The sequence below is a fragment of the Sander vitreus genome, chromosome 21, assembly GCF_031162955.1.
Source record: "Sander vitreus isolate 19-12246 chromosome 21, sanVit1, whole genome shotgun sequence".
Taxonomy (NCBI): domain Eukaryota; kingdom Metazoa; phylum Chordata; class Actinopteri; order Perciformes; family Percidae; genus Sander; species Sander vitreus.
This window is the reverse complement of record NC_135875.1, coordinates 12,972,530-12,998,029: the sequence shown is the minus strand read 5'-3', so window position 1 is coordinate 12,998,029 and position 25,500 is coordinate 12,972,530. Positions and strand designations below refer to the sequence as shown.

The 25,500-nt window shown below is 39.2% G+C and overlaps 2 protein-coding genes across 2 annotated transcripts in view; both read left to right on the top strand.

Annotated features, from left to right (window-relative positions):
* Nucleotides 1–25,500, top strand: part of pcdh15b (protocadherin-related 15b) — a 150,020-nt gene that overhangs the window by 109,610 nt on the left and 14,910 nt on the right. The window contains exons 29-34 of the mRNA XM_078279089.1: nt 3,708–3,938; nt 4,282–4,370; nt 5,915–6,091; nt 6,436–6,654; nt 8,710–8,718; nt 10,169–10,279. Coding sequence (XP_078135215.1) covers nt 3,708–3,938; nt 4,282–4,370; nt 5,915–6,091; nt 6,436–6,654; nt 8,710–8,718; nt 10,169–10,279 — 836 coding nt within the window. The remainder of the gene's footprint in view (nt 1–3,707; nt 3,939–4,281; nt 4,371–5,914; nt 6,092–6,435; nt 6,655–8,709; nt 8,719–10,168; nt 10,280–25,500) is intronic.
* On the top strand, nt 13,938–16,516 carry LOC144536669 (protocadherin-15-like). The gene is made up of 4 exons (XM_078279931.1): nt 13,938–13,954; nt 14,938–15,252; nt 15,313–16,354; nt 16,421–16,516. The coding sequence occupies exons 1-4, from the start codon at nt 13,938–13,940 to the stop codon at nt 16,514–16,516; spliced, it is 1,470 nt and encodes a 489-aa protein (XP_078136057.1).

Sequence of the window (25,500 nt, the reverse complement as noted above, 5' to 3'; positions counted from 1 at the left end):
CCCCTGCATCCACCTGTAGGCTCGGAGTCCACCCACTCCCTGCTGTGCTAAGCTTGATGTTTCTTTGTGGGGAGCGACAAAGTCAGAGCTTATACGGCACACAATAATGCTGTACATATTCTACACTGACATAATAATCTTTTCCATGTGAGTTGGCTGACTGCATTACAACTTTTTAGTCTTCCGTTTGTAATATTGTTGCATGGATTTGTTTTGTATTTTAAGAAGTTCCTTCTACATGTCCCCACTTGTTTGAACCGTTCTTGCTTAAAATAATATCCCTAATTTAATGTGAGACTTAAAATATTAGGACTTGGACACTAAAGTAGCCTTGACAGCTTCCAACTTAATTCAGCTTAGCTCAGTATGTAGGTGCTTAGGCTTCCCGTGTGGATTTGTGTTCTTGTATTCGTGTTGTTAACTTTAAATGAAGAAACTATTCAGTCCATTAAGTAACAGATTCCCTGGTAAGATTATTCTCTGTTTCTCTCCCTCGGCATATATCTCTCTGTGAATTGATACATCTCTTTGTTTCCCCTTTCTTTTTTACCTAACTCTGGATAATTTAATATCAATGTAAACAATTTGATCGCCTCTTGTATTATTAAAATGCTTTTTATGACCCAAAATGGGTCACAGAGCCCTCAGCCTGTATCTGAGAAGTAGCAATATTTTTTAATGAGCCTGGATGCCACAAGAGACTCTAGTCTCTGGCAGAAAAGTATGTGCTTTAATATTTTATTACATGTTTTAAGAATATTCCTGCTTCATTAGATCATACACAGTGAGAGTGACGGGAAAGATGAGAGAATAAGGGAGAGCATGCAACTCATAAGAGTCATTTTCAAAATCACAGTTTCACAAGCGTTAAAAATGTGCTTTTCTTACTGATAAACCTGGTATACCAAATTATTATTCCTCTGCTGCAAACATCTGAGGGTGGTGGTTTTGCATATGGATTTTTAGCGTCAAGGTTGGAGTTGGTTTAGAGTAACCTGCTCTACAGTCATCTGACCTCCTTAAATACTTTAACAGATTGACGGGAAAACTAATAGCCAACTAGTAGGCTCAATTACCACAGGGAGAAGGAATGGATCTGGAATTTGGATGGATGAGTGAGGCTTGATGGTTAGATAAAGATAGCTGGCATCCTGCTGAGAGACAAACCGACTGGACAGAAGAAGGTAGGGAAGACATGCATGATTCATGGGTGGATGAACAGATGGAGTTGGGGGGGGGACTAGAAAGATGGACAGGGATGCTCTCGGCACATTTGCTAACATTTAGATGAAAGACTGTGTGAGATAAGAGGTGGAGAGAACGTTGCATTTTCAATCTCAGTGGTTTCACTCATGTATAACTAATTCCATCAGATCTGTCTGAAGCACGCACGTTGTCTTAATGAGTATTGTGTGTGTGTCTGTCTGTCTGTCTGTCTGTGTGTGCATGCGTGCGTGCGTGTATGTACCAGGCTACATGTTGCTATCTGTGTGTATTGCTACATGCAGGGGTGTCAGAGTGTACGTGTTCAAGTGCATGTGCAGGAGTTCAGTCTTTTTGTCCCTTAGATGATGCCAAATCACAAATATTGATCAGATTGCAGATGAGTCTCACATTGGCAAACCTACTCGACGGTACCGCCAAAGATTATTTTGTTCTTTAAAACCAATTTGTCACATTTTGTCTTCCCAAGATGTCTTACCACAACTAAAGCAAATGCAGAATATAGCCGCCTTCCTTTCTCCAGCCTTTCCTATCCCCTTTTAATGATCAATTCTAAATCCAACCTTCTATTTTAGTGGATATTAATACCAAAAATAGCCCTGAATTAAAAAAGAAGGTCTGTTGCTGGACGTACTTGTGAGAAGATAGGAAGTCCAGATTAAATAATTCATTGATGAGTTTGAAGACTAGCCAGATGACAAAACTCTGCAACAGCAGTAGAAATTATCATGCAACTCTGGACAGTTACCACAGCAACAATCATTTTATTCGCCATCATGGCAATACCAGAATAAACAGTAGAACTGTGACAATCATGTTATGTCTGATTGGCAAACGCAGTGCTTTGCCAGATTATGTTTTTTGCCTTTTCCCCATGTTTTTAAGCTCTCCTTAGGCACCTCCCAGTGCTTTCATTGACATTAATGAGGAGGCTACATTTCTCTTTCACACAAGGTTGTCTGAACATGGCCTTACTTACCAAGTGATTCACTCATCTTGTAAAAATGCTTTTAACTGAGGTGCAGGTGTGCAGGAGACTCGGAGTGATTGCTTTTATCTTGGCTTTCACATTGTTGAATTCCTTTTAAAATGGGCAAAATACTACAATAGAAGGGAAAAGGCTGTAAAATCACTGAACTGTTTACAGCACTTGCTAACTTTGTGTAAATTCTTTGTCCATTTATTTATTTTTTAAGATACTATCACTCAACAACACACATCATGGGGAGGATAGTTGAAAAAGTCAAAAACTATGTCCCAATTCCATACTGCATCCTACTTGTATACAACATTTGTTATATACTTAGCTATATAATATACAGTTTTTATATTTTATTAGCACACAAAAACTTTTAGTTACAGGAAATGATGCAACAGAGCAAAGGCAATCAAACTATGACTTTAGAATTACTTTTACACTGTTTTTCCAGCAGTTCAGTCCTTTTTTTTTCTTTTACTGCAGCTTTTTCACCACCATCCAGAATTATTAATTTGTCAATTTTCCACTTCCATCTGCTTAGAATTTGTATGTATGTGGATTTTGGACCCAGCTATACTCTTTCTAGGTGCAATGGAAAATAATCAGGTCTGTACTTACACCTGTGCTGCAGTTGGTGATTGATATTACAGATGTATTGCTGAAAAGTTATCCTACCACTCAAATCTGCAAGTAAGAACATAAAAAATAGATTTGTACATCCATTCGTCCTTCCTCCTTACTATTCCCTCCAGTTCTAAATGTATGCCGTCTTATTTCCTTTATTTATTATTTTCTTTTCTGCTCCCATTTCCTTATTCCCCGGCCATGAGAAAAATTATTTTTTTGTTTCTCGCCATCATAGCGTTACCTTTTGATGTGGTGAGTGTCTCAGAGCGGAATCTGTAGTCTATACTCCCAGCCCTTCTTGTAAAGACCCGGCAATAAATCAATGCCTGTCTGAGTGTGTGTCTGTGTCTGGACATGAATGTGAGGTTTGCTTGTAAGTGTGAGTGAGGGCGGGACTTGATAGTTAGCCGGAATGACAGAACAGATGAATAGACCTGCATACAGCTCAAAGCACCACTTTACCCCCTGCTGCTGATATAGAGTACTACATCAAACAACACAAACAAACAGGGCAGCTTTCCCCAGTGGGAAGGGAAAACCCAGAAAAAAGTATACAATAGTATGGCCTTTCGGTGACTGACAAGTACAAGACACACAGTATACCAGTCCTAAACTAATCAATATACATGGCGTCGCTACATATTGATTAGCAGCTCAAACACCTAGAATCAAGGAAGAGAAGGGCTCACAATCATTAATCATCACAGAACATTAGAATGGAATTGATTATTTTAATAATAGCAACAATGACTTAATCAGTGTTTTGTTGATGGTGACATTTCGTTTTAATAGTGATAATGATGGCATTGTGGTGGTGTCATGATGATGGTTAGAATAAAGACACTGTGTAGTGATTATTATTTACCTTATTTTACAGGCCCTGGACAAAGACACTGGTAACTACAGTTCTATGATGTACCGGCTGATCATTCCCCCTCCTGCCGGTAAAGACACTAAAGATAGCAAAGACGGCTTCATCATCGAACCATACAGCGGCATGGTGAAGACGGCAATCATGTACCGCAACATGAGGCGATCGTATTTTAAGTTTGAGGTGGTTGCTACAGACAACTATGGTCAAGGACACAGCAGCAAGGCGGAGATAGTGGTGTGTATATCTATATTTTTGACATTGGTGGCAGGTTTATAATCACTTCCTTCATCTTATATTCTACATTTCTCCTTATTGTTGTATGATATGATTTAACTTAATTGCAATACGATTTTATGTGGCTCCTAGAATGTCCTTGAAGCAGAAAATGTGAAAACTAATTCACAAGCAGTTTTGGATTGGAAATGTTATCTTTTTGTTTGAAATGTTAAGGTTTTTTTTCCACTGGTGGAGGTGCCATCTGACCAGGTTTAGTAAAATAGTTTACATCTAGCGTGCTGTCAGCTCAGTTTAAATGTAGAAATTAGTTTTTTTTGCGTTTGTTTTCCCTGTTGTGTAGGTATCGGTTGTGAACCAGCTGGACATGCAGGTGGTCGTATCAAATGTCCCTCCAACTTATGTGGAGAAAAACAAAAACAAGCTGCTCAGGTAATGCACATACTACTGTATCTTGTTTTTTATATAATATATTAATAAATCATCTATAGCATTAAGCTGGCTGTAACATGTGCCCTGAGTGACACCTGCCCGTATTTGAAGGACACCTTCTCTGTTGAACCACTGAGTCTCTGCTTACATAAAGTTTATTGTTAGACTATGTGTGAAGTTGCCCACTCTTCTTCCTATGTTTTAATACTGTACCTCTGAATAAGTACTTTCATAGAACAGTCATACAGTAAAAAACACATGCTGTCCATATGTACATTGTCACTGCAAGCCTGAAAAATCAGTAATAGTTCAAAGGTTTGGTTTTAGAGTGGGTGTTAAGTCATACAGTATTGAAATTCAGTGGTTCTTCTATAGTGACTTAGTAACTGTATGTGTCTCCATAGGAAGGAGTGAAGCTGTAATTGCTTCCATGGGGAAATCACTTTATAAAGAGTGTAAAAAAAAAAAAAAAAAGTATTGTGTTTAAAAATAGTGCTTTTATCATAATGAAGTGTCCTAGTCAGAATGAAGCTCCAAGTGCTTTGTTGAACTAGAACCCACACTGGGACTGAAACAGGCACCACAGCTAGACCTCAGTTACAGAGGAAACAATGTCCCTTTTTAATGTAATAAAAACATACCGAGCTGTCGTTACACATGTAGTTTGTCTTTATTTTTTACATGTTTTTTTGTCGGTTTTAGGGGCACTAAAGACATTCAGATCCTTGTATGTTAACATGAGGACATATTTTTCTAGGAATGTTTTTGTAGGATAAATTTCCGTAATGGTGATTTTTGAAAGATTCTGTAGGTCCTACCAGTTAGCTCCTTTGTATTCCTCCCCCATCCTCTGTCTCTTGAAGCCAACACACTATTAAAGAAATTTCTTGCTGTGCTCAAAACATTTGGGGCTCGAGCCCTGAAAAAAAAGTGACCGTATCGGCACCGCAGTGGCAGCTTAAATGGAAGATATTCTGACTTTGCTCCCATGCTGCGCAGCCTTTTTTAGGAATTTGCTTGAATCAAGTAATATTATCTCTGTCAGCAGTCTGCCAAATGTATTTTTATTTAATTGAAGAAAAACAAGATGTTTATAATAAACACAAACAGCGTTATTCATTATATAACGTGATAATTCTGCCATGTTCAAAGCTCAGTCAGGTTGCTGCTTTCTTTTGCCTTACACATAACTCTGTAATGTTTAAAAGTACTTTTCATCTTTTCTCTTTAACTCACTCTCTGTCTCTGTCTTTTACACTTACACATATGCACACAACTTAGTAGGACAGTTCCTGCTGTGAGCAGGTGTTCCTGGAGGGACAGAAATCAATATTTCACAGCATGAGTCTGCCGAGCTGATCTGTTTTTATGTGTTTGTTTGGTGTGAGTGCTGTGACTGGAGGATTGTAGGTACATGCCTGTTTCCACAAAGATATAACTTTGTGTACCACAGTACATGAATGTGTGTTGGCCATGTCCTTATCCTTAAGAAGTTAAAGTAGTGTGATCCCACCAATCAAAATCCATTATTACTTAATCCGCAGCATTTTGGAACGTTACGTCCAGGAACAGATACCGGAAGCAAAGGTTATCGTGGAAACCATCGGGCCCCATCGCTATGGTGATGGAATGGAGCAGGAAGACTACACCAAGTCGGACCTCATGATTTATGCTATCGACCCGCTGACAAATAGAGCTGTATCTAGACAGGAGCTCTACAAGTAAGAACTTTGCCAACAAATCCATGAGAAGTAAATTGGCAGCTCTAAAAATCTTCATATCATAAAATGATACAAGACCTAACCTAAATTACATCACAATTAAGTCATTCCTAATTTAACTGACCTCAATTAGTTTTTTGGATTGCTGCCATTCTCACAAGTCTTTAGGTATTTTGTTGAAGTCCATCCTGTACTTTTTGGCAGCTTAGTCAATCAAGAAGAAAAGTTATTTCTTAGTTTTGAGCTCACTTTGACTGGGAGCTATGTTGGCATCACTTGCACTGAGTATTTTTTTTTTTTTAAATATACATGGTGTCAGTTACATTTGCATTTCTCACCCCAAGGTTTCTTGATGGTAAAATCTTGGACATCAATAAAGAGTTCCAGCCCTTCCTCCCTCCTGGTGGACGGATTCTGGAGATCCGAACTCCTGAAGTGGTGACCAGTGTAAAGAAAGCTGTGCAGACCATTGGCTACACAGAGGGGGCGCTGTTGGCTCTGGCAATTATTATCATTATCTGCTGTGTTCCTGCCATACTGATCGTCATTATCACCTACAGACAGTAAGTATGAGTTATGTGTAGTATTTGTTACAGTTTTGGATTAAAAATGGCACTTTAATCGGGGACAACAGACTGAATGAGGGTGTAGGATCTTACTGTCCTTCTCTTGGCTTGTGTTGTGCAATATTCTATACTTTCCTTTATAGCAACACATCCCATGAAAAGAACTAAGACACCAAAGACATCATTAGGAGCAAATGGGCTTGCAGCTTACTGCAACTGAAAGGGTAGGGAGGTCGAAAAGTATTGAGAGACAGATTAACAAATCTGTCGGTCCAAATCTCAGCCGCCCATCAATGCACAACCATCTCCTTTTTCTTTCTTTGTCCATGTTTACTCCTCTTGCATGCCTTGTTAGGGGGATGATTGTGTAAACCCCAGAGGCAGATTTTAAATCTATTGTATTGTAACATATTCCTGGGTTAGGCATTCTAGCTATTGATGTAATTGTGCCTGAAATAAAACTATTTCAACATCAACATCATTAAATTATAATTTATCTATGTATACAGTGTTGGGAAGGATACTTTCAAAACGTATTCCGTTATAGAGTACAGAATACATGCCCAAAAATGTAATTTGTAACGTATTCCGTTACGTTACTCAATCTGAGTAACATATTCTGAATACTTGGATTACTTCCACATTGAATTGCATTTTATAAGTAGGAATGCGGTCATCACATACAGCTTACTAAACAGGCCTATTCTGGTGTGCTCTTCTGTTCCAACTGGCTGAATGTGTACCTAAACAAGCAGATTGATTTTTGTATTTGTAGTCCCGAACTGCATACTACAAAAATCGAACCGCAGTCTATGCTACCATGAGCTAATTTTAGCTAACGTTAGCTAACATGTCAAACGGGGCTAGTCTTTCAACGGCTCTGGGGCTAGTAAATCAGCATGTAGGAGAATGTAAAGTCACACGTCAACTATAAAATAGCAAGGTGACCAGTAAAACTACAGCAGACGACTACCCTTGGCTAAAAATAACTTACTTTAAGATGCTTCTTCAGGTTGGAGGTGGAGTAATTTGGACGCTGAAAGGAAGTTGGTTGCTGGCAAGCAGAAGTTGCACTGCAGTGCACAATTATATTTCGTTCTCCCTTCTCTTTCTTTAATGTGAAATGCTGTTTGAATTTCCAAGATAGAAACACATTACTGCCCTGGCTCTGTTGTGCCGGTTCCGGCTCCATCTTTACCTCTATCAGTGATCACGCAAATAGCTAATTTTTTCGTTTTATATTGGGGCTTCTGGGAAATGCATGGAGTTGCGAGAGTGAATAAACCCGTGAAACAGAAGTACCGTCATGTAATCCATTGATTTCAACAATGTAACTGTATTCTAAATACCAACTATTTAAATTGTAACTGTAACGGAATACAGTTACTCATAATTTGTATTCTGAATACGTAACGCCTGTACATGTATTCCGTTACTTCCCAACACTGTATGTATATATGAATTTAAGTTCTGTAAATATGTCTGTCTAAAAAAAAAAAGGAGGATTTGACTCCAAACAGGAATACAAACAAAGACAAGCCATTCAGAAGTGAATGCAGACGTCAATGAAAATAGACAAAGCTGAAAGTCTCTCCCACAGGAAGTCCTTTAGCACTATTTCTCATTTTATCACCTGGGCCAGTCACTTCCCTAGATGATGCAGCATGGCAGCCTGTCCCACAGTGCCAATTCTATTAGTTTGTTTAGCTAACCACTGTGAAAGGCTATTAATTTCATCCGTCTCTCAAACGCACATAAACAAGCACACACACACATATAAACTGACTCAGTGCATTTTGGAGAGTGCTTCTCATCCTGCTGAGAAAGAGAGACAAATAACAGACTGAGGAGAGAGGAGATTTGAAGAAAGAAAAACAGTAGTGATCATCAGCATAATAATCACTAGTCTCTGTTGACAGTAATGACGACCAATTGCCCAACTGGGTTGTAAATTACAACAAGTAAACCTGGCTAACGAGGTATTTTGTGATTTATGGTTCTAATAATCACTCATCTTTCTTTTTTCTCGTCTGCTGCGTCTATCACCACCAGATTCAAAGAGTAAGTATTGTTTACATATTTCCTAAATATTCATGTCCTGGCTGTCTTAAACACCTCTCATTGTGATTAATGTATTGACTTTCACTGTTCAATAAAATGGATGAAATCAGCAAGGGCAGTGAAACAGAAAGGACAGCGGACAATCAAACAAATTAATCCTGAAGAACACGGAATCAGTAAATGTCCAAGGCCGAGGCTTTTATTAAAATATGTCTGTGTGGTCATATTGGAGTTCAGGTCATGTTATGTTGCCTGGACAAGAATACCAATGCCAGATGGTTACGCATGTCATATATTAGCATTTTAATGGTTTGGGACATAGATGAAGTGAACACATTGTACCGGGAAATAGATGTTTGTTGTTTCCACCTTGATGTCCCATTCCACAAGCTCCGCCAGGTCCTTTTTTAAAAAAAATAATGAAAGCAACAGTAATTCAAGAGAATCTTGGGAAATGAAGTAAAATCCAATGTGTCCTTATTTAGTTTAGTTTTTGCTACAATTGACACTGTTCAGCATATGTGTTGCAAAATCTGCAATCTAGAGAGGCACTTAAACAATTTGATGATGAATCACAGTTTTATATATAACCCTAACCTAGTGTTTCAGGTCAAGAATAGGATTCCACTGACTTAGTCTGCAGCCATGATAGTAGCTCTGTGAGGCTGTACTAAATGTTTGACAATGACAATGCTAACATGCTGAGGTTTAGCAGGTATAATGTTTACCATGTTTAGCATCTTAGTTTGGCATGTTAGCATGCTAACATTTGTTAAGCAATACAAACAAAGTACAGATGAGACTGATGGGAATGTCCTTGGTTTTATATGGATTTGGTAACAAACCAAATTTGTACCTAAACTGAAACTTTGACCTGACGACGGCTGTAGAGGAAAACCAAAGTGATTACACCTCATCCTGAGCTGGACAGGAATGTGTGCGCAAAATGTTATGTTAATCCATCCAACAGTTGAGAACTTTCCCGGAAAAAAAACAAAAATGTCAGCCTTATTGTGGTGCTAGAGAAAAACAAAGTCAGCTGGCTCTTTCCTCTGGGAAGCATCCATGGCTTGCAAAAATGAATTGCAATTCATACAATAGTTAATATAAAAATTGTTAAGATATTTCTGGACCCAAATGGTGGACAGACTAAATAGCTGAAAACTACACACACTACACTACACATACTACTACACTATACTGTAGTAAAAAAAATATATTGTAAAATGTGAAAATATACACATTGTTGTTATTGCACAATGAAATGAAATATATACAAATAAATGAGTAGTTGACATGATGACTTGCTTAAGGACACAGATAGAGATGGATAGACCAAAGTTATCCTGTAAACCCCCTCTGCCCTTATTACCGTTTTTACTACTTTCTAAGGTCAGGATTTTACTCTAAATTTCGACAACTAACTGTGTTTCCTCTCTGCTGGGTTAAGACGCCAGGCAGAGTGTGCCAAGACCGCCCGTATCCAGATGGCACTGCCAATGAGCAAACCTGGGGGAGGCACTGCCAACAACCTGTATGAAGAGCTGGGTGACAACGCCATGTAAGTGAAGTGTGAAAGAGGCATTTATATTGATGAGCCAAAGCAGATGCATTAGCTCACATTTTTTTAATGGCAGTGTACCTTTTCTTGCTTTGACAGCTTTGTGTGAAAATATGAAGGCAATGGTAAACAATAACACAAAGTACTAGAAATTAAGGGAAAATAAGCATAAATCATGAGCAATATAACATTCAGAGTTTCAAAACATGGAGCAATTCTGGATACCAGGAAACATTCTTCACACTACGACACCTGTACTATGTCAGGCAACACAAAATGCAGTTCGAAAGATTGATAGTTCCCAACATCCAAATACGATCAGTAGGAATCAGGAAAGTAAAAAAAAACATACATCCATATCACAAATATAAATGAAAGGAAAGGAAAAATGGACAAACATCAGGAAAACTGACAAAGTGCATTACCTACAACCGTCAAGCACAACAACAAACTCTATAACACTGGCATGGCGTAAAGCTCATATCAAAGTCAAAGCACAACAATGCAGACAAAAAAGTGATTACAACATGAAGACATTTGTAGTGTGATAATAACTCTTTCACATCCTTATGTTATATGTGTGATGCCATTTATTTCATTACTTGTGAAAGTGCATCTTGCAAGTAAACAAAACCGCTTTAATGTTGGTGCACTCTGGATTACTGACTGAACACATCCACATCATCGATGGACTTGTTCAACAACCGTATTTAAAGGCTTGTCAGAAAAGGCCAATATTTAAACTAATTGGTCAAAGGTCTTGAGCCAGTTTCATGTCAAACTGATAAATAATAAGACTGCCTTTCTTACACAAAATGGCCATACGTTTCAGCCTATAAAGATTCTTCTTAAATATCTTGATGTAGATTAAGTTTCTCTATGTATTGAAATGTTAAAGTAAATTATACATCATTAACTGTCTTTGAAGTCTGATTGAAGGATGCTGAGATGTTTTTTGATCGACCAGTGACAGCAACTCAGACAGACCCGCTTACTGAAAGTAAAACTTGTTAAATCATCACACTTAAGTTGCTTTGTTGAACTTTCTCAAATCACACCTAAACTTGGAGCCCTTGCAAGGATTGATCTGTTAATCTGAAAATTTCTGTTGGAGCAGCCTCAGACTGTTGTGAATGTGGCCTCATTTGGCTTTTTTTGTGGTCTCGGGACATTTTCTGTCCTTAATTTTTAATTGTGTCCAAAGAAGCCGACATTATGTAGAGAGGACATTATGCACAGCCTTTTAACCCCACATAGCACCAAATCACAGATAAACCCTGCAATTTTATCTTCACAAAGTTCAGCAACATGCAGCTTTTTCCTTGTCAGTTTCCTTGCAATGCATACCAATGTCCTCACTACTGTATACAAATGATAAAATGAAGGTCAACAATCTCTCTACAGAACAATAGTCACTTTGACTGCATTAATTGCTTTCAATACCACTTTAAAAATAATAATCGTGCAAATGTGACCTTTTTCTTGATCAGCCTTCACAGCAAATTGCAATATGAGTATTTTGAATGGTTGCTTTGCAAGTAATTTGCTTGTTTTTTGAAAATGTAGTGTTCCCAATCATAAGGCCGGGAACCATGGCCGGCAACTTGATGCAATATAAATCAGCTTTTTGATGATATTGGGGAAATGACTTACTTTTTATTAATTATGTCCTACATCGCAAGTCCTATCAGTGCTGAATCTTCTATGCTGCTTCCAAACATTGCTTTGTTATTGTGCAATTTAGTCATATTCTCTTCACCACTTACTGTAGCTCCCCCGTTTCTCTTTCTTAGCACATTTAGTGTAATTCATCCTCTTGCCAATTTCTGCTGGTTTGACACATTTTGGCTTGGTTAAACAAGAGTTTAATGGTGACTGTATGTAGAGACACTGTATTAACATTTATCTGAAAGTTTTAACAACCACACACATACACACACTTACTCAAGGCAATGCACAGATAGTTCATTTATAATTTCTTACTGGGGCGTTAAGAAGAAGTTGAGAGGAACTCTTATCAACATTACATGCATCACCGGAGTCCTGTCTGCCCTTGATATGCCTCCCCACTCCTATTAACATGAGAGCAATTCATATGCAAGATGGTAGGAACTATCTCCAAATGACAACAAGGGATTTCCAACTGTGTGTGAGAGAGAGAGAGTGTGTGTGTGTGTGTGTGTGTGTGTGTGTGTGTGTGTGTGTGTGTACTAACTAGCCCAAATGATCCTCTGAAACATTTGTGTGGAAATTAACTTGGATATGAGATAATTGAAATAAATGCATCCCGTAATTTATAAAGACCACCCTGGGCGATAATTAATTCTTTTGATAAGCTGTAGAGCATGTTTAATTGTGGTGAGAAGGGTATTTTGTGTTTGTGTGTGTGTGCGTGCGTGCGTGTGCGTGCGTGTGTGTGCGTGCATGCGTTTTTTGTGCAATACTAGTGTTCTGTATTATCACTGCAATCTTGTAGAGACTAAATAATCCCTGAAGAGTATAAAACCTGGAAAAGTGCAAAAGTTTCCACATCCATAATTAAGGGCCATTATCAAACTGCTCAGTAGACTGATTTCTGAGGCTTTTTCTTTTTTCTTTTAATTACTTTTGGCTGTTCTCTTGACAGGTTTGGGTTTTAATGTCTGTTTTCAATTACCTATGAGAAATGAAGTGTCATTTCACTTATTATTAGCAGCAAATTAAATGAAGCATGTTTTTTAAACTTAAATTAAAAGTAATGTTATTTAGCAACACAACACATGTTATTGTCATCACGTGTGCTGTGTAGTAATAACTAGATGTGTATAACATGCCTTCCTATTTACTGTTTTTAACTTCTTTTTACTGGAATGTGTATTGTTTCCAGGCTAACTTGGCCACTGTAAGGTTTAATGTTGTTTTTGCTCCATAATTATAATGGTTAATGTCTTGACTACCATTCAATTTAAAACAGCAGGTAACATTTTATCTCATAACCTTCAACGTATGTATAAAATACAAAATAAAGCCTAATTGTTCACAATTATACTGAAAATTTGCAACTGTTGTTTTAAGATTACCTGATAGCTACAGTGTATATTTTAAAACTTTTACTTTGAAAATCAACTAAGAGAAAGGAAAATTGCAAATACATCGTCATTTTATTAAAAACTCAAATAAATGATCTCATGTGATTCCGAAACAAGATGAAATCATTATGAAATGCTTTAACGTCTACACTCTGCAGTCTCTTAATATTTAATGGGGTTCCCCAATGTTGAAAATGGAGTATTGCTCTTTATATAACAGATCAATAAATATACATTTTTCTATTCTTAATCTTATAGCATAATGACAACTATAACGGTATGGCAATTAAGTTATGACTTGAAAGTTGCCAGTTTTATTCCCCAGACAGGCACTGAGAAATACTTTCTTCTCTCAACAACTGATATCAGAGTGTTAATGTGCAAGGTCTTTAGCCCTTGTGGACAAAAGTAGATGGTTTTCATTGTATAAGGCATACTGTATAAACCTTTTCTACTAGCTCTCAACATTGAACATTTATAACATCATTCTTTGTTGTCATTTCATCACTCTGCTTTTCCTGTTTTCCTCATGTTGACTGATGCATTCATCTGTCCATCTTCTCTCATTCTCATCCATCCACCTTTTATCCATGACTAACAGACAAAAGTGAGTAGGATGCTGAAAATTGCTTCACATCTGTGACTACTGTAGTTTGCTACTATGCTGTGAACGTTTTCTTGCCTTTGTGTTTGTGTCCGTGCTCGTCAGTGGTTACTCTTGTTTCATGTGCAGGGTATGTTGTACCTTGGTAGATCAGAGAGCAAAGTTGTGTTGCTGAAGGTTGATTGTGGCCGATCAGTAATGAATCAGAACTCTGATAAAGTTGCATTATTTGACTTACAGCATAGAAGTAGCCAGGCATGTGCCATGAAGAACCTAGAGTCTGCAGAGTTTTAACAAAGTCATAAACTTGAGATTTCACAGATTAGTGCACCTTCAACCAGAGAGGAGGATATAATCAGTCTTTTGTTGTAAGAAAATCTGCATACTCTCAAAACATCATGACACACAGTTGTCTACCCCTGCCCCAACAGATCTGGCGTTGTTTATAGTCGTGATGCAGTGGCGTCTTTGTAGTGCACCACTTTTAGCGTACATAAGATCTATTTGCATTCTTTTCATTTGTGTTCCAAGACTATTCTTTAGTGCGCCATCTCTTGCCCCTCGGGTAAAAACAGCACAGAAAGAAAATGCGGTTACCTCTTTTAAGATCCCTCCTCCATTTCCTCTCATCCCTGTCCTCATTTATCTCTTAATGTGAAGTCTCTTTTCATTTCATCTATCAAACAGCTTTAGCAGACGTTTTATTGTTGTATCTGCCTTTCTACCATTCCTTATGTATCCTTCTGTTGTCTCTCCCCTTTATAAAAACATCTTATCTAACCATTCTATGCATTGCTGCTCTTTTATTTGAATTTCATTCAGTCCCTATCTCCCTCTTCCATTTATTTAGCTTCGATTTATATAATTACATCTTTCCAATTCACTATACATTCCTCTCCCTCATATTTTATCTGTAATTCTTTTATTATCTCTTCCTTCATTCCATCTTTTTTTTTCTCTCAAATTTTCTTCCATGCATGTACCAGCCGGTCAAACCACAGTGTTGCTGGTGGGAGTGGTGGCAGTTTGGATGAAAGCGACCGCCAACGTCTGATCTCAGATTTTGCCACACGAGCGATCGCTGCCCATCGTCAGTGCGTTGCTAACGGAGGGGTACTCAACAACCTGCCCAAGTCTGAGTCCAGCGTCACCTTTCTCTCTGATGAAAACCCCCTGACTATCAAAAATCCCATCTACCATGAGGATGGGACTTTGAGTAGCCCAGAGACTTTCGGAAGAAACCAGAGGAGAAGAGACCTTCTTGGAAATTTCTCCCCTTCCAGGAAAGGCATTCGAGATGCGTGGCTGAGGCTCAGCAGCTCCCCTGGAGGAGATGTGGGATTCACTGGGTACAGTGGCAGTGACAGCGGATGGGGATCTGGGGTTGGACACAGCTGGACTCTCCCATCAAGGTTACATCGAAAAGAGATGTTTGACACTTTGAGACGGCAAGTGGTCATGGATCCCGTTCAGTGGGAGCTGGAGCTTCTAAAGGCCGAATTCAAGGAGAGTAAAGATGCTGGTCTGGATTCAGGATTTGACCGTGGGTTGGATTCCGACTTAATGGGAAGCCCAAATCTGGAACCCAAGCTGACAGTCAAAGAACAAGCCAGACAGTTTGAGCAACAGGCAATCCAGGAAATGAGGCAAAGGCAAAGCAGAGATTCACGAGGATCTTTGTCGCCTGATATCATACTTTCTATTTTCCCAGAGTCTCCCCCAAATGTTCTAACTGCTCAGGTCAAAGAGGGTCCTCCGAGTATTATTGTCACCCAAAATGATGGAGGGACCCCTCCTCCAAGTCACAAGCCAACTCCTCCTGTCCTGCGACGCTTCGGGGTAAATTTAACAGGAAATCAGAGTGGGGAAGAACGACTTCAGGTCAATTCAGAGCTTATCCCTGATCCTCCGTCAACTCCTCCACCACCACCACCAATATCTCCATCCCCACCACCTCCGCCTCCCATATCCGCTCCTCTTCCTCCATCATCTCCTCCTCCGCACCGCTCTTCCTCCTCTGCTTCTCTCTCTCCTGCTTCATCTCACTCCAACCATATAGAAAAGCAGACTCCTCCTCCCCCCCCCCCTCCCCCGCCTCTCCCTCCCCCTTTGTCGCCCTCACTCCTGCGTCCATCCACCTTTGTACTCCCATCACTCTCCGAGGTACCGGCTCTGCGGCCCGTGTCCCTCCGGCCACCACCACCACCCCTACCTGCGGAGCCCGAACCTCCCCGAAAAGAGCGGAAAGGAATCTTAAAGAACATCGAAAACATTGCGGACATTGAGAAGTCAGTGGCAAACATGTTCAGCCAGATAGATCAGAAACAGATCCCGCTCAAAAAGGTCTTGAAGAGCCGAGCCTCCGTGGATTCTCTTGGTTCTCTTGACTTGGATGAATTAGCAGTAACAGCAGCAGGAGGAGAGGAGGGAGAAGGGGGAGGTGGAGAAGAAGTGAGGGGAGGAGGAGAGGATCCTCCACCTCCACAGATTCAACCCAACCCAAACATGAACTCCATCGTGGAAGAACTTGAGAAACGATTCCCCTCTCAGTCTACAATGCTCTAGCCTTTGCCTTTATGATATGGAAAGCACACAGAGGGGAATTTCTTAACATTGTTGCGTAGTTGCCGCGTCTGTCAAGGGACTGATGCTCAAAATAGCTCAGCGGAGTGCTGTGATGATTTGGTGATGCTTTACCGCGCTGGGACTGTGCTCTTCCAACATGACTTCGTTTTTTCTACATGGGAAAAAAAAAAATCTAGGACTAGCTAAAAAAAAAATGTGGGTAGAAGAAAAATGGTTCTCCTCTCAAATGATGGTACTTGTGAACAAAAAAAAGAGAAGTGAGTGGGTGTAAAACAGCAAGAAAGAGCACATCCTGCATAGCCCTAATGTAGTCAGTCATGTAATCGCTGGAAAGGGCTTCAACTCTGTTACTGTATTCTACACTATTTCTCTTTGACTGTTGCAAGAAGAGAGAAGGATTAAAAAAAATGGTGAAGGTCGAAAAGGAAATTTTGAACTTGACCTAAAAAATTAGGTCAAGTTCATTTTTAAATGTGTGTCCCCATTTCAGTGAACCTGAAATACTAGGACAAATTCAAATAGTAGTTGTTTAGAGGGCTAACTCATTATCTGCCACTGCCATTATTTTAGTTTGCCCACAAATGTTGTTGTTTTTAATTAACACGGAGGTACATTGGCTTAAATAGCTGCAGATGGGAGCTGTAAAATCAAGTGATTAGAAGTGGCAAAATGTCTCCTGGTAACTTTCAGTTTGACTGCTTTCATTACCATTTTACATCCATGCCAAGTAATTGACATTCTTGTCGACAACAAATTCTAATCAGTCAAAGACACTTTATTGTAGATGGACGCACTTGCAGTTGTGAGAAGCTGTGTTTGGGGTGACTTTAAAACACACCCTCTGGACATCTTGACTAACTTATGCTAGATGTTGTCGGTGTGAAAATAAAAAATCAAACAGGAGAGAGAACAAGGCTAAACCTGCCAACTTGGATTGAACTTAGCTGGACGTGTTTTTTTTTTTTTTGGGGTATTTTCTTAGTATGTATGGTATTTCGCTGTTACAGGGCCACAACCAGTGATATGATCAGTCATGTCATATTCTGGTTTTACTCTCCATTTCATCAATATTACATAGTTTCCTAGTGCTGTAACACTGTAAGATCACAGATTATGTTCTGTGTACAATATTCAATCTGTCTGTTCCTATCAGTAGGTTGCTGTCTACAAACATCTTTCCATCTTTGTTTAATTTGAGTCAATGCACAACTATGTATCTTTCTTAACCCTTAACACAAATTACTTTAATATTACTATTTTAATATATTTAAGTTTTTCCAATTACGCTGTGCTACTTAACGTAATTGCCGGCTTGATTATGTTCACTGGCAATGTTTTTTTTTTAATAAAAAGCTACATTGTATTGATATGATCAGTACAGAATCAACATTTATTGTGACTTATATGCTAATTACATTTTAATTTAGTTTATTATGTTGATTGAAAATGTAATCCTGCCAGCTTTACGTTTCCTTCAAAACATATTCACCATATTCACCGTCACAAATGTAATTTGTAGGAGACAGGGTTGACCTTTTCATATCAATACTTCATGACATCAACATTTGTTAAAACAAACTACCTTCAAAATGCAAACAGAGACATAGGGAAAGTGAAATATTCTTTTAAGTTATCTTTTGTCTTTTTGTGTTGTGTCTGCTTTTTGTTAAATACTTATTTAGTTGGTAGTTCTTTGTATTTTAGGTATGTGCATAGATACAGTAAACATTTTTGTAGAGTGATATTTTTATTCACAATATGTGCTACATTTTCAACATTTTCTATAGGTTGCTATTGCTTCTTCTTACTATTTCCTTCATTAAAATCATTGTGTGGGTACTTTGGGAAATAATTAATATGAAAAATACAAAAAGACATCAACATGAGACATTTTTCTCAATAAAATGTGGTACTGACTGAAGAGTTTTAGAGACATTTTTTGTTTGACAATAATTTAAATCTCATAGAAACAGCTGGTTACACTTTACTTGAAGGTATCTTGTCATAAACATTATAAACAAGTCATAAACGTTTATGACGTAACGCTTCTGTCATTACGTGTCATTCGGTTTTTGTCATGACATGTTAGGGTTAGGGTTAGGATTCATGTGTCATGACTGTCATGACACTTTTATGGAGATACCTTCAAGTAAAGTGTTACCAAACGGCCTTAGTGCTGTAACAGTAACATTTAGAATTTGCCCCTCACACTAACCTATTCTGGTAGCTACTGTAGTAGTTAGTACTAAAAAGTCTTCAGTCTGGTGTCACATGCACACTAACATTAGCATTAGTGATACAGTCCCCAAGACAGCATGTACATTTGTCCTCAGGGAGCAGCAGAAGTGAAGCAACAGTGCTATGGGCATGTGCAAAATGGAGCATCTACTGAATGACATCTACTGTTTTCTCTTGATTGATTGTGCCAGAAAAGTATGCAGAGGTAGTCATGTTCACAGCCTCCGACATTTGTAGCATATTAATGAGGAAAAACAATGTTTTACTCACCTCAGATATGAAATACTGTTTAATTAAGGTCACACAACTACATTTGGTCAAAATGAAACTAACCACTGGAGTTAAACAGTTGAAAATGCTTCCATTCATTCGTCATTGTAGAACAATTTTTTTTCTACTTTTAAAATTACATCATAAAAGTAACATTCCCTAATGCATCAGATGTCTTTGCAAAAACATTTTTACGTCATTTAAAAATCTAAAGAAAAGGGACTCGTTAATATATTGCAGATCAGGTGGCAGTGGAATTTTGCAACATGTTTTGATGTAAATGTCTGCCTTATCAAATCTTATCACAAATGCACACTCAGTCCTCTGCAAAGCATGTTACACCATCTTATACACGGTTACTTTGCATGAAAAAATGTTTTTATTGCAATAGTCAGACGCTCATGGGTAAGATTCACAGGCTTCCCAGGAATGTCATCTGTAACTGCTTGTAAGATATGTCAAGCCCTTCCCTTTCCTTTGATGAAATACCTGTAGCTGTTATACAGAAAAAAGAATGACATATTCGTCTCTAATTTGACCTCTGCTGTAGAGCTAACCAGATATGTGAAGAAGTGGCAGTCTTCAAAGCGCCTACATTACCTTAACAATGTCTAAAATGTACTCAAAGTCTGGAGTGTAATCAAAGCCTGTGGATATAGCCCTGTCAGCAGCAGACCTCACTGCCATCAGCTAAATCAGTTTCAACAAGGTGTCTCCAGATGCATATTGTCATCATGAGTGACAGAATCACATCTGTCCCGCAAGACCAGCATGATACTGATTATCATATCTGGGCAATTTGATCAAATCATGATGTACAGCCAAAAAAACAAACCCTGAAGGTTATATCTGTGGTTATCAAGTGATGACAGGATTTGTCGTGTCTCCAGTGGAATATATACAGCCGTTATTATGACACACGCATACAAACACACACACACACACACACACACACACAGCCTTTGCGGTTTAGTGAAGTGTTTCTCTGCTTACACACAAATGATGATGATGATCATGATGAATTTATCAACCTTGAGTTGTACATTTTTAGGTTCAACTTACAGCATCAACCGACAATCTCACACACACACACACACAAAGAGCCCTGGCATAAACAGGAATGTGAACATGTACACTTCCACAAACATGCAGCTGCATTAAACAGGTTGCAGGCAGTGCTACTGTTTCAGCTGACTGGGTTGGACATGTTTTATGTTAAGATTAGCTTTTCTCAATGTGCTGCATGTCATTGCACACACACAGACACACACAGACACACACTCACACACACACACACACACACTCTCACACACGCAGACACACACACACACACACAGATTCTGCTTTCACTCTTTCGGTTGTCTGAAAGAGTCTGTCTTATTGTGTGTTTTTGCTAGAGAACGTGCATCTTCTTTGGAATTAAGTATTGTTTACAATGTTCAGCAAAGCCGACAGCGTTTAATTGAAACTAAATTTAGAAACACAGATACAAGACATAGAGAGGGAGCAGCTGTCATATAATTGTAAATTCACAGGTTTGATCCTCGCTACAGAAAACATTATCATGGAAAACTGTGGTCATTGAAGCAGCAAATAGCTATGAGACAATTATACAATACCAAGAAAAAGAAGGTGAATTCTTTGGAATTACCCACATGTATGCACAATTTATCTATAAAATATATTCTGATATTTATCAAAGTCACTATACAAGAAAAATACACTATGTAAACTAATAACACTCAATAATTTTCTGAATTTGCATATTTATTAAGTAATCTAAATTTTTGTCAAAAATCCAAACGGTAAATAGTATGTGAACCCCTTAACAAATGAGCTCTAAAACAACAATCAAATCAATAAGTTGAAATTGTAGTTAGTGCTTAGTTGTGCCTTGTTCTGTACAAAACACATGAAAAATATTGATTACTGACACTGATGTTGTCACAAGATGATGTGAACCATCCCTCATTCTCATCCCCTAACACCTAAAGCAGCCTACACATGATCGGCGGTAAAACTGCTCTGTCTTGGCCGTTCCATTTTTTTCCAAAGGGGAGAGCGGTGCCTCCCAACTAGGCGTAGCGCTACCCTTGGCGTCGCGCATCGCTCGGATTTGAGCCGAGCGCTGTGTTCAAAGTTCAAATTATTTCAACTTTGTCGTAGTTGCCACAGACCTTTCAAGGCACAACCAATTCCAGAACGTTGCTGTGCTGTGTTTTGCCTCTCTGCTCTGCTCCCTACCTCGCGGTTCTACCACAGAGCATGTGTAGGCAACTTAACCCTTACAGAGAAGTTCAGATGAAGCAAGCAGGCAAAAAAATGTTTAAAAAGATGGAAGAGCACCCTTGTAACACTATAAGGGTTACAATAGTACAGCCTCAGGTAGCTGCTAGCATGGCTGTAGACCCTTAGTCTTGTTTACAACCTGTCTGATCAGCTGACCTCTGTGTTTCTTGCCCCATCAGACTTTGTTTTAGCAATGTAGCTGTGTTCCACAATCTCACTTTGGTAATTGTTACCATAACCAATAGAAATGGTGGCCAAAACTTCAAAAATAAGACCAAAATTGTTCAATCACTGGGTCATAAGTCAAGCTACTGTGAGTATTGACTTAAATTCTATAACAATGTAACAAAAGTTGTGGGATTTTTGTGGTGATGTGTAAATCTGCTCAGTGTAGGTTTTATTCAAGATATTCGAACTTTAGAAATGCTGAATTATTATAAGTGATATAAATTATAGACATAAAGCGGTTTAAAGCCAGAACATGGCTATTTATCTGCAGTTCTGTCTCTCACATTTACACTTTGAAAATTCCACATTTAGAGTAAATAAGAATAAATGAGAGAGAAAAGGCAGGGCAGAGTGTGAAACAGGTAGGACAAAAAGTAACAAATGAGTTGAGGATTTGCTGTGCAAAGGGCAAGAGAGCTACAGTAACACTGTGAGAGAGAAGTGAGAGACCAACTGCAGAAAGAAAAGAGAGAAGTAATTGTTTTGGGTGTTATAGTCTGACAGGCGTATTTGTTTCACAACGTGCGCATAAAAGCATGGCGAGGTACAAACATGCCGCACTGAGGTAAAAGCTCAGACTGCCTGTTGCGGGAACTGAAAATGGCAAATTGCGCTTTTCCGTGTCATGCATATGCATTCACGGGAGGGTCAAGGGGAAAGTGGGAGTTTCCAGAGATGTTCACAAGTCATTTTTTGCAAGTCCAAGTCAAGTCTCAAGTCTTTGAGCTCGAGTCCAAGTCAAGTCTCAAGTCTCTGGCCATCTGGGGCCTGTTGCACAAAAGTAGAATGAAGAAATCCAGGATAACTGAAAAAGCGCAGCTTGACTTAGTGTGGTCCGCTCATCGTGGCTTAATCGGTTGCACGTTTGCTGAGCCAGGATGAGAAGGTGAAGCTATGTCAAGCCAGGTGTAGATAGTTGGGATAAGCGCACGTTCACAGCTTTCTTAAATAGACCTCGGTATCGATCACAGATTTACTGATGCAGAAATGGAGAAGACGCGTGCAGCATATCTTTCACCCGCTGAGCAGCAGCTTTTAATGGAAAATTACGAGGAGGTGAAACATATAATATGCAAAAAGGGAAATACGGCTGTTGTTATCAGACAGAGAAAAAAAGCCCAACAGACAATAGCGGACCGACTGAATGCGTAAGGATTTAAAAAGATCTACTTACTAGTCACTCCACATTTTTACAAAGTTATACACTGTGTTTTAATTGCTTTTAATATGCTTGTTTTATGTGTTGGTTGTATTGCTGTGTCTGTATTTATGTGCTAAATGTGCTAGTTTTACTGTAAAGTGTCTTTGAGTAGCCTGTAAAGCACTATATAAATAAAATGTTTCATTATTTAGCTTACTTTGCCTTAAAAGTGAGCAGAGGGAATTAATGTTCCTTGGGAAATTTACCCTAAGGACTAGGCTTAATTTCAAACCCGTATTCACAATGCGAGAATATGTTTTATATGCACAAATCTCTATAAGCTATGTCTAATTCTAAATATCTTTCTACAATAAATGTTCATACAGAACAAACATGACTGGACAAAAACTAGAAAAAGAAGTGACTTCAAAACACACTGTAAGCATATCTGTAAAACAATATAGCCTATTATTCAGGTTTTTTTTCTCACTCCCAGATGCGTGACAGCACCAAAATAAAAAGATTAAGAAGCTTTGTGGCATTCCAACACATTCCCACTCCCATCTCGTAAAACACGGACGTTTGGTCAGGTGCCATTGTCGTCGTTATTGATGCTAAAAGTCTCCTTTAGAGTCCGCTGCACGGTGTGGGAGGATCCCCCTGCCTCCCCCCGCCTCTCTACGTTGCACAGGGCAAATTTCACGGTGTCTCCGGTGCCAGTGCAACCATTTCTTACCATGTAAAGAACTGCAATAGTAGGATTTACATCAAACTTGTGACAGGTAATGCATGTTAATAAAAAATAAAGCAGAACACATTCAGAAGACAACAGAATAACTTGTTTATTTCGGATCAGAGCGGCAGCTGCTTTAACACATAAGACTCCAGGATTAATCTTAGCCTGGCTGTTAGCCTGCTGTGGAGCAGGCTAGCTGCGAAGAATAAATCTCCATGGTTACTTGGCTGGGTTTAATTCAACCTGCTTTAGTGGAACCAAGTCAAAGCTAAATTCATCCAGGATAACTTGAATATCCCGGCTTAATCCCTTATCCTGGTTTTGTGCAACAGGCCCCAGATCTGTCCCTAACACTGTATTGTTAAAGCTTATGAATTCAAAGCGTGTCCTGTAGCTCTCATCCATACAGTACAGTATCAAAATCAGCTGTAGGATAACTTTATGGGGTCTACTTAACACATCCCTCTAGACCTTGGACCTGGTGAAATATTAACCGAAGTCTGTCACATCATATGGATACAGCTATAAAGATACCATTTGCATGTTCCCAGCATTAGCACAATACTTTGCGATGGTTAGCTTGTTACCTGTGATTATATATGCTAAATGTAACGTCTCTGTCACTCAAAAAAATGTATATGTCTAATGTCAAAGTGGAAATCAAGAGAAAAGTGGCAGCGCCACACCAGTTACAGAAAAACATGCATCTCAGTGTCAGTCCAAATTACGCACCATAAGCAGTTTGAACTCACTGATGTAATGCCATTTATTTTCTAAGTGTTAGTAGGCTCAGTGAAACTGAGTCCAGCGCGAGGGAGACCCGACTCAGAGGAGGAGAGGTTAGTGAGGCCAGCGTCTCCACGGCAGGTGACAGTGCGCACGGATCCGCTGCGCCACGCATGGATGAAATAATGAAATAGTAAATAGGACTACAGTAACAGAAATATGTGCAGAATTAAGACAGTCAAGACGGCCCAGTGTTTGGTGGACCGGGTACACCTTGTTCACTTAATAGCCTACAAATCATCCACGGGATCAATTACGCATCACATGAGTTTGCCCACCCGACACAGCGTTTGTTCCTGGGGAGATGGATCCGTGCGTCCCGCCTCCTGTGCGCCATGGATTTCTTAGCCTCAGCAACTACTAACTATAAGATACAATGTGCCTGTTCCCAGCATTAGCACAACACTTTGCGATGGTTAGCTTGTTACCTGTGACGATATATGCTAAATGTAACGTCTCTTTTCACATTAGTGTGTGAGTGACTGACCTATTTAGGTGCGTTTTGAGATGCCTGATGAAGTCCGACGTTGTTGATCCGGCATCATTTATCTTGTTGCCACACACTTTGCATGTAGCTGTTCGCTTACTGCCATTGTTTACCAAGTTATTGAAAGCAAAACGAATGAGAAAAGGCATTTGGTGTCGCCATCAGCAATGCATATTTTGTGAGTGCGCGCACATAGGCGCATGCGTTACGTTGCACATTATGGCAAAGGGCAGGGGACATACAGCTCGTCATACGTTTCCCTGTATATGCGCCAATAAAAGAAAATAGAAATACATGAATACATTTTGATTTAAAAGGCAATAATTGCATGAAAACAGGTTGTTGACGAGTCTCGAAGCTCGAGTCCGAGTCAAGTCTAAAGTCTTTTGGGTCGAGTCGCAAGTCAAGTCTGAAGTCTTTTGGGTCGAGTCCGAGTCAAGTCTGAAGTCAGCTGTTTGTGCAATTTAAGCGTTACAGATTAAGCAGCCATGCAACATTAGAGTTACTGGAAGAAATCAAAGATGACATTGAATCTCTGACTCAGCGTTCACATTCCCTTCCAGCAGTTGTTAAACTCCTCGCTACATTACAAATATTGGCATCAGGATCATTTCAAACAGTCATAGCATCAGCATTGGGAATATCGCAGTCTGCACTCAGCCGTATCATAGCACAAGTACTTAACGCTTTGCTACAGCACAATTTACGGTATAGTGGGCGGAGAAAGGCGCTGATTACCCGATAAATTGCAGGTTTGGTAAATACGACGTAAGCTGAAGTATCACAGG